Raw genomic sequence first — 10,000 nt, forward strand, 5'->3', positions numbered from 1 at the left:
ATTTTTAAGGAAGTGGGTTTCAGGGCTGAAGAAAAAGAAACCTATGGTAATCTCGGCATTGCTTATCAAGGTCTTGGTAATGTTAAGCAAGCCATAGAGTACCACAATCAACATCTTGGTGCTGCAATAGAGATAGGAGACAGGGCCAGTGAAAGAACAGCCTATGGCAATCTCGGCAATGCTTATGAAGGTCTTGGTAATTTCAAGCAAGCCATAGAGTACCACAATCAAGATCTTAGTATTGCTAAAGAGGTAGGGGACAGGGCCGGAGAAGGAGAAGCCTATTGCAATCTCGGCAATGCTTATCAAGGTCTTGGTAATTTTAAGCAAGCCATAGAGTACCACAATGAACATCTTAGTATTGCAAAAGAGGTAGGGGACAGGGCCGGAGAAGGAGGAGCCTACGGCAATCTCGGCAATGCTTATGAAGGTCTTGGTAATTTTAAGCAAGCCATAGAGTACCACAATCAACATCTTAGTATTGCAAAAGAGGCAGGGGACAGGGCTGGAGAAGGAATAGCCTGTGGCAATCTCGGCAATGCTTATGAAGGTCTTGGTAATTTCAAGCAAGCCATAGAGTACCACAATCAAGATCTTAGTATTGCTAAAGAGGTAGGGGACAGGGCCGGAGAAGGAGGAGCCTATGGCAATCTCGGCAATGCTTATCAAGGTCTTGGTAATTTTAAGCAAGCCATAGAGTACCACAATGAACATCTTAGTATTGCAAAAGAGGTAGGGGACAGGGCCGGACAAGGAGGAGCCTACGGCAATCTCGGCAATGCTTATGAAGGTCTTGGTAATTTTAAGCAAGCCATAGAGTACCACAATCAACATCTTAGTATTGCTAAAGGGGTAGGGGACAGGGCCGGAGAAGGAGGAGCCTATGGCAATCTCGGCGATGCTTATCAAAGTCTTGGTAATGTTAAGCAAGCCATAGAGTACCACAATCAACATCTTAGTATTGCAAAAGAGGCAGGGGACAGGGCTAGAGAAGGGATAGCCTATGGCAGTCTCGGCATTGCTTATAAAAGTCTTGGCAATTTTAAGCAAGCCGTAGAGTACCACATTCAAGATCTTAATATTGCGAAAGAGGTAGGCAATAGGGCCGGAGAAGGAAGAGCCTATGGCAATCTCGGCATTGTTTATCAAAGTGTTGGTAATTTTAAGCAAGCCATAGAGTACCACAATCAAGATCTTTGCATTGCGAAAGAGGTAGGGGACAGGGCCAAAGAAGGAAGAGCCTATGGCAATCTCGGCATTGCTTATCAAAGTCTTGGTAATGTTAAGCAAGCCTTAGAGTACCACAATCAAGATCTTAGTATTGCAAAAGAGGTAGGGGATAGGGCTGGAGAAGGAAGAGCCTATGGCAATCTCGGCATTGCTTATAAAAGTCTTGGCAATTTTAAGCAAGCCGTAGAGTACCACATTCAAGATCTTAATATTGCAAAAGAGGTAGGCAATAGGGCCGGAGAAGGAAGAGCCTATGGCAACCTCGGCATTGTTTATCAAAGTGTTGGTAATTTTAAGCAAGCCACAGAGTACCACAATCAAGATCTTTGCATTGCAAAAGAAGTAGGGGACAGGGCCAAAGAAGGAAGAGCCTATGGCAATCTCGGCATTGCTTATCAAAGTCTTGGTAATGTTAAGCAAGCCTTAGAGTACCACAATCAAGATCTTAGTATTGCAAAAGAGGTAGGGGATAGGGCTGGAGAAGGAAGAGCCTATGGCAATCTCGGCATTGCCTCTGACAGTCTTGGTAATTTGGAGCAAGCCATAGAGTACCACAATCAAGATCTTAGCATTGCTAAAGAGGTAGGGGACAGGGCCAGAGAAGGAAGAGCCTATGGCAATCTTGGCATTGCATATAAAAGTCTTGGTAATTTTAAACAAGCCATAGAGTACCACAATCAAGATCTTAGCATTGCTAAAGAGGTAGGGGACAGGGCCGGTGAAGGAAGAGCCTATGGTAATCTCGGCATTACTTATGACAGTCTTGGTAATGTTAAGCAAGCCATAGAGTACCACAATCAACGTCTTTGTATTGCAAAAGAGGTAGGGGACAAGGCTGGAGAAGGAGGAGCCTATGCCAATCTCGGCAACGCTTATAAGAGTCTTGGTAACTTGGAGCAAGCCATAGAGTACTACAATCAACATCTTAGTATTCTGAAAGACCTAGGGGACAGGGCCGGAGAAGGAACATCGTATGGCAATCTCGGCAACACTTATTAAAGTTTTGGTAATTTTAAGCAAGCAGTAGAGTACCACAATCAAAATCTTAGTATTGCAACAGAGGTAGGGGACAGGGCCGGAGAAGGAAGATCCTATTGCAATCTCGGCAACGCTTATGAAAGTCTTGGTAATTTTAAGCAGCCATACAGTACCACAATCAACGTCTTTGTACTGCGAAAGAGGTAGGGGACAGGGCTGGAGAAGGGACAGCCTATTGCAATCTCGGCATTGCTTATGACAGTCTTGGTAAGCTTAAGGAAGCCATAGAGTACCACAATTAAGATCTTGGTATTGTAAAAGAGATATGGGACAGGGTCGGAGAAGGAACAGCCTATGGCAATCTTGGCAACACTCTTTGCAGCCCTCGTATGATGTCTTAGTCAGTCCTATCGCAGACTTGCATTGAGTGACTCTGTCAGGATCCGTGTAATTCCCTTGCTGACCGCTTTAAGATTGATCACTAATACACCTGATGTCTTCCAAAGTAAGAATGAAGTGCTGCTTGTGGGTGATCCGTGCTTGAAGGAGGTCCCTACTTTCACTGCTGATCCCATGTCTGGACAGCTGCCATGCGCAAAAGAAGAGGTTGATATGATTGGAGAACTTCTGCAGACTGTGCCTCTTACAGGAAAATATGCAACCAAAGCTGAGGTGCTGGAAATAATGAAGTCAATTGCTTTAATCCACATTGCTGCACATGGAGACGACAAATTTGGAGAAATTGCTTTGGCCCGAAATCCTGAACGCACATCCCAGATCCCTGAAGAGGAAGATTACATGTTAATATTGAGCGCTGTTCATGCAGTTCGTCTTCAGGCAAGACTGGTTGTGCTGAGTTGCTGTCATAGAGGCCAGGAGAGGTAAAATCTGAGGGTATTGTGGGAATAGCCAGGGCTTTCCTGTGTGCTGGTGCCCGGTCTGTTCCGGTGCTATTTAAATAGAACTTTAATGACTGAATCGCTGTACTTGGTACGTGTTTTCAATCAGGAAGTTGTCGAGAGGAGCATTTACGTTCTTCACAGAGAAATGGCTTTAAAAACGATTGCCAGAGTGGTTATTTCTACTCGAACTGCTTTGGCTAATACCTGAATTAAATAATGTCTGCATTCACCTATCCTGCAGCTTTTAACAATCGTTAACGTGCCGCTGGACTGCGTTCAAGCAACCAAATTCCTAGGAATGTCGATCCAATATAATCTTAAGTGGAACTTGCACATTGGAACTATTTGCAGAAAAGCAAGTAAGCGTCTCTACGCTCTACGGTGTTTGAAGCAAAGTGGTGTGCTTCCTAGAGACCTTTGTTCTGTTTTCTGCTGTTTTATTCGACCTGTTGTTGAATATGCGTGTTCTGTGTGACACTCTTCACTGTCTAATGCCCTGTTTGACGAACTCGAACAAATACAGAAACGAGCTACAAAGATCATGCTTCCTGGCCTGTCCTACTGAGAGCAACTCGCCCATCGGAAACTACCCACCCTCCAAGAGTGCAGAGATGAGCTTTGTCGTCGCTTTTACAAGACCATAATGCGACCTGAAGACAAAATCAATGATGTTTCACCTTCAATAATTGAATCTGTCTACTCTGTCAGGAACGCAAGAAAAATTCCACTACTTAAATGTCGCATGTAACGTTTCCAGAATAGCTTTATCCCTTACACAGTTAAGAAATGGGACGCATCAACTTAATTTCAGCTGACATTGTATATGTATATTAGATATTTCATATGAATTTTATTAGTTTTATATCATTGTAATCTTGAGTTTTGCAAATATTGTCACATTTATTTGCCATTCAAGAATCATGAAAGTTGCATATTATTATTATAGCTGTCGTGTTATTTTGGCCCTTGAAAATACTTCAAAATAACTCCAAGCTTTTGCGGTATGTTTCCCAGGTGAGATGTATACTCTTTAGCTTTCTATACCAACTTTCCATTTACAATATCATTAAGTGACAGTCTCGGGGAATGTGTATTTTCTGTGTTTCTGTAAGGTTGGCCAAAGCTAAATAAGCAAATTAATAGTTTTGAGAGGCAAATGTCTTTAAGCTGAAAAACAACCTAGAAAAGTAGAAATGTTTGGAAATAACAAATTTTAATATAGCATTCGCATTTAAATGATATGGAAATTCCTGGAAAAAAGTGTTTTATATCCAAAGAGTTTGAATTGAGCACAACATTGAGTTAGCCGATTTGGTCTATTGTTTATTTTCCCGTAAAAGTTGGTTAAAAAACAAACACTTTTCTGACGCTGATGAAGACTAGGACAATTTGGGTAAATCTTACTCTTGGGCGATAGACTCTTGCTAGGGCCTGGAACCAAACAAATGGAAAGTTCTTTCCTTTATAGTTTTACATGTTGATTTTGTGGTATTATGTCACAAAGGGACTGGACCAATGCAAAATAATTCAATGAAATGGGCGATTTCGTAAAACTTCTAGAAGGTAAAAAGGTGTGATTAAGTAAAAGTTGCCTGATCTCTTAATTAATGGTGTGCATTTTAAACCCCGGGAAGGTGGGACTTGCCTATGCATATGCTTATGGAAAATTTTTAGTTTTAAAAATGGTATGGCTACCCGAGTCACGTCATTTCACACCATTTCGCACCATTGCAATTGTTGGTCAGTAACTCTTGAGTTGACGAAGGTATTAATGGTAGAGTTGGCAAAAGGAAGCATTCCATCCTTTCTCCATTTCAAAACTGAGAGCAGGATGGGCACCCACCTCCTAAACCGAGTGCCCCAAATGGGGACTAAGGTCTGTGTGAAGCCTATCAGTACTGGTCTACTTCTCCACTACCATAGTCACGTCGACAACCGATATAAACAAAGCCTTTTTTTTTTTTTTTTTTCTCTGTAAACGTCCTTCTTACTATGGGGAAGAAAAAAAAAAGCTTATTAACAACTATGCTTGATCGCGTGTACCTATTTCTCGGAGGAGTGTGAACGCTTAAAGTCCCTGTTCTCTCATTTGAAGTACCCCCAACACCTTATAAACTCTACCATTAATACCTTTGTCAACTCAAGAGTTACTGACCAACATTTGCAATAATGTGAAATGGTGCGAGATGACGTGACTCGGGCAGTCATACCATTTAAGGACCAGGATCCTGCTAACTTTGTTAAGACTCAGTTAAAAGACTTCAGTCTCAAGCTCCAAACTACATTCCAACCCTTCTTTGTCAGTCGAAGAATTGGCCAAGACCTCCAAGAATGCGAGGACAAACTACAGCTGGTTAATCAACAGTGCGCTGTGTACCAGTTTCAATGTAACCTGTGCGATACAGGTAGCTATGTTGGCTACACACGTGGCCATCTACATACATGCGTGGATGGTCACAAGAGTATGTCATCTTCTGCACGGAAGCGTTCAATCAAGACAACACGGGTGCTGTCCCTGAGGACCTCCTTTGCTGCTTTAGAGTGTTGAAGGAATGCATGAACAAATTGGACTGTCTGGTTAACGAAATGCTGTACATCAAACAATTAAGACCACGGCTGAACGTGCAAACAGATTCAATCCGAGCTAAAGTCTTTGTCTAGCTCTCCTCCACTTATGCAAACTTGGAGTATTTTGTAGCTGTTATGAACTCGCATGTTCACTTCCAACTCCTTGATAATGGCGTCATGAGGTCGCCAAAACGTCGGAAGTTTAACTTTTTATCGCTAGTTTTTACATGTCTGTATTTCACTGTTTTCATCTTTATTTGGTAATTTAACATTTTGGTTTCCTGATGTCTTTTTTCGGGATTTAACAATCATGCAATTAGTTTTCTTATTATTTATAGAGAGCTTATTTAGGTCGCACCATTCTTTAATTTTAGCCACCTCTCTGTTATTTAGTTTTTCAAGATCTCGAATAGAATCTGATGAAGCAAAGACATAAGTGTCATCAGCAAAAGTCCTAAAGTTCAGTTTATCAGAGCAGTTAGAAATGTTGTTTATATAAGGTAAGAATAAAAGAGGACCAAGGGAACTACCCTGTGGTGCATCACATCTCATTGTTTGTTTGTTTTTGCCATTTGGCCAAAAATCGCGATTTTCAACACTTGGAAAAATCGTTATTTCTCTTCTAATAGGTCTTATTTAAAGCGGTTTTTTATAGCACAAATCTATGATAGTTAAGTTTTCCGTCCATAAAATTAGGCTATAAGGTGACTTGTATTTCCTAATTTTTTGGCCTTGCGAAGTTTGCCGAAAAATGATTTGACGATAGGTCTATCCCGATTGCGCTGGCAAATTGGAAAATGGTGCTTCAAAAATGACAAAGAAGTGATTAAATAATGCTCAACTTTTGAAAAAGGTGCTCGAAATTTACTGATTTTCATCAGTATGCCTGTTTTTGTTTTGTTTTGTCTTTGTTTTTTTCTTAAAAAAAAAAAGAATTGCCCTTTCATTAAGTTGTTTATAAATGTTCAAAGAACTAAAACATTAATGTCTTTTGAGCAAAAAAAAAATTCCTCAGTGAAATATACTTTAAGCCTGAGATGATTTCAAATTGCTTCACTTCAAGCGCAACATTTCAACCATGTAACTTTTCGGGTGTTTAATTTAAATTAAAGGGAGTTCAAGGTTTCGTACGCGCCTTTGTACATGTGCTATACAAATACGTGAGAAAATCCTGCAATCTTAATACAGATTGCAACTGTTCGATATTGACTTAACTTTCCTTTTGAAACATTATTTGTTCGAAAAAATTACCTGATGGTTGTCAAATCGTCATTGGCAGTTCTTGGCCACAATACTTACCCACTGGAGAAAGTTATCTGGTCTTTGAACTACTCGTGCCATGTGCCACTATCCATATTTCTTTCTCATTGTGCACATACAAAAATGTTTCTCTAAATTGCTAAAACTTTTCCCCAGGAATTCGAAAAATAATTGCCGTTTTGTCCAGTTCCCTGTAAAAATGTGACAAGAGCACTTTGAAGTTGCCTCTTCGTGACTTGTAGAGCGCCATCTTGGATATGACGTGTTACGACGTAGCAATAGTCAACAAACATGTTCGACCTCATCAAGTTCTTCGTTCCCCGATCACTTTCTCAATGTTGTATGACCTTTTTTACTATGGTAAACGGTAAGCAAGCTAGTAAGGCAACTAGGCCATAAGTGCGACAGAGACTCAAGTCACTTAATACTTGTAGGTTCTCTGATCAATCAAACTAGGCGGCAAAAATCAGCCAGAGCAAATGTAAACAAGACAAAAACCTTAAACTTGCGACATAGAAATATTCGACAAGCGTACCTTCTTTTCTTTTTCACTTTCTTTCTTCTGCGACAGCCGTCTTTGATGCTTCAGCAAACATTTGTTTTGCCAACGAAACTCTCAGATGTTGCTCAATACACACAGCAAGGCCTTTTCACAGCAACAATTACCGCTGTTGCGTTTTTATACGCTTTCAAGGGGGATAAAACTAGACACATGCCTAGACTTAAAACACATATTAAACTTAAAAAAACAATATTCCACCAGAAAATGAAATTGTAAGAAAAGTTGACCCGCGAAAATAAAGCGTGGATGGATTCCTCAAACCTGAAAACCTCACTGCTATATATTGTCTGTTCGGGTCCGTCATTTTGCTAAGGAGGACTTCAAGCAGGATCTTCAGGTATATGAATATTGGTCTTGGTAACATTCGCTTCATACTGAAATCTCAGTCAACCAGTCGAAAATATCATTATACTGGAGCAAAAGGTGAATCAAGTAATATTTTTACAATGACTGCAAAAATTCTCGCGCGCTCATTGGCTAATTTTTATTGTCAATAAGCGGACAGATACAAATTTATAATTTGTGCGATAATCACGCGATATTGCTCGCGTCAGATTGAAGTTTCTCGCATTTTTGTCTCGCTTTCTTCTTGAGTTTTGACTTAATTTTGACCCCTCTGCCTTGTTGTTATTGTAAAAAACGAATTGATGTCAGTTTTTCATGCGTCTTTCCTGTTATTGATCATGAATTTCGTCATAACATTGTCAACGTAGTCTGCGGATCCACGAGGCGATGCTACTTTGACAATGTTATGAAGCAATTTATGATCAATAACAGGACAGACGCATGAAAAACTGACATCAATTTGTTAAATAGACGACTTTCACTGTTATGCCCTTTTCCAGGCAGTAAAATAAACAACTTGAAATGTAGTTAAATTTTGTTAGCTTCATAGACACTACTGAAACGATTTACTCACACCATTCGATGGAAATATATAAATCGATCGTTTGTTTTGAAGTTGTAACAGGGATCTCGTAGAAAGCCACGGTAGACAGATTAAACTTGATTTCCAGGTGTTTATTTCACAGCAATGAGCGCTGGATAACACTGCAAGCTCTCTTTTGCTTCATAAAACTCCTGCATATAACTCACATATAAAACCCTGTTTAACAACCATGAGGTAAATCTGTTCTGATGGTGGAGCCAATATTAATACAATTTCCCCTCGCCTGTGCTTTCCTTGTTTAAGTCAATTACATCTAGTCATCCGAAGAAATCCTTGACTATTGCTACGTCATAGCCTTGTTTGCAAGCACAAAAACAAAGATACCGGATTTCAATTGAAGCGTTATTGTTGGCTACTTAAACACATTAAGCCCAAATGAGTGCAGATACAGAACTTTCGATTCAGAAAAACGTTTTCTAGGCCGTACTTTCCCTTTAAGTATGACGTTTATAGCCAACGGGAAACGAAAGGCTCCTACTTGTCTTAAAAGCGTGGAAATTCTATCATTTTAACTTGTCTCATTCCTTTAAAAAGTTTCTTGATATCTCGAGCTAAGAGGACAGAAATGAGCTAACATCAAGCAGGGTTCTTACATTTGCGGCAAAACACTAATTTCACTCACGACGTTTGCCGTTTGGGGTAAACGTCATGCTTAACCTCTCTAATGGTTGTCTCAAACGTTGATCGCTCTATTCAGTAAATCTGAGTTAGTAGAGGGAGTAAATTTATCACTATCCAATGGATACCTGAGTTAGTCGACAGTGGATGTCGTGATATCCTCTCCTCTTACTGAAAAACCCAGACCTGATATTTTGTGCGCTGCGTTTATTTGCAGTTACTCCTTTTTAGAGGAAAATTATCGAATGTTTCTAAGGTCTCTAAGCAGCTGCTTTGCAATAGGTTTTCACTGCTTTGGCCAGTTTCTTCCTTCCTTGTACTTCTTGGAAGACCCTATCAGCAAGCAATCATTACACCAAAAAAGACTTAGTCCTCAGGGTAGTTAAGAGCGAGATGATTTCCGGCTCCTACTTTGGATACCGGATGTTAAGACAGGCGTAAAAGCTTCCCGTATGTCAGTGCGCATGTGCAAAACTGTAAAAGAATGAGAAGCAAATTGTGACAAAATTCAGATTCCCATGGGCAGTTAGGTAGGACGGAACGAAGAAACGAAAAAATCACAGCAATATCGGGGTTGCCAAAAAAATTAACACCACCACGACAAGCCCATGTGAGGAAACTTTATTAGGCAACATTTATGTACTAATGCGTTTTGTAATCTTTGGCCAGCCCCGAATTTATGCATGGTTCTCCGAGGAAGTTCACTTCGGCGCTCTAAGAGAGCCTTGTCGACAATACTCACTTGAGCTTGCTTATTTCTCAAATATGAGGTAAAAGTCAATTGCGAAATATTTGTAATGATAACGAAGCAAAATTGTAATCAGTTTCCGGAATTTCATTCTAAGTATTCTAAAGTTAATTGTTTTGATCAGATAATAACAGGTTCCGAAAAACAAGGAAATGAAGAAATAAATCAAAACAATTTTTTGAGCC

General features: G+C 40.1%; 1 protein-coding gene across 6 annotated transcripts in view; it reads left to right on the forward strand.

Moving 5' to 3' along the window:
- The window catches only part of LOC137997873 (tetratricopeptide repeat protein 28-like), a 140,715-nt gene that overhangs the window by 46,952 nt on the left and 83,763 nt on the right, over positions 1–10,000 (forward strand). For 4 of the 6 annotated variants that reach the window (XR_011122620.1, XR_011122619.1, XR_011122622.1 and 1 more), the window contains one exon: positions 1–5,011. This exon is cut by the window's left edge and continues 208 nt beyond it. Coding sequence is in view for 1 of the 6 variants with exons in the window: in XM_068844191.1 (XP_068700292.1) it covers positions 1–2,229 (2,229 nt within the window). In the remaining 5 variants the exon portion in view is untranslated. Of the gene's footprint in view, positions 5,218–5,414; positions 6,223–10,000 lie in introns of those variants that run through there. The other 2 variants (XR_011122621.1, XM_068844191.1) reach the window with 2 other exon arrangements.

Source organism: Montipora foliosa, chromosome 3, assembly GCF_036669935.1.
Source record: "Montipora foliosa isolate CH-2021 chromosome 3, ASM3666993v2, whole genome shotgun sequence".
Taxonomy (NCBI): Eukaryota; Metazoa; Cnidaria; class Anthozoa; order Scleractinia; family Acroporidae; genus Montipora; species Montipora foliosa.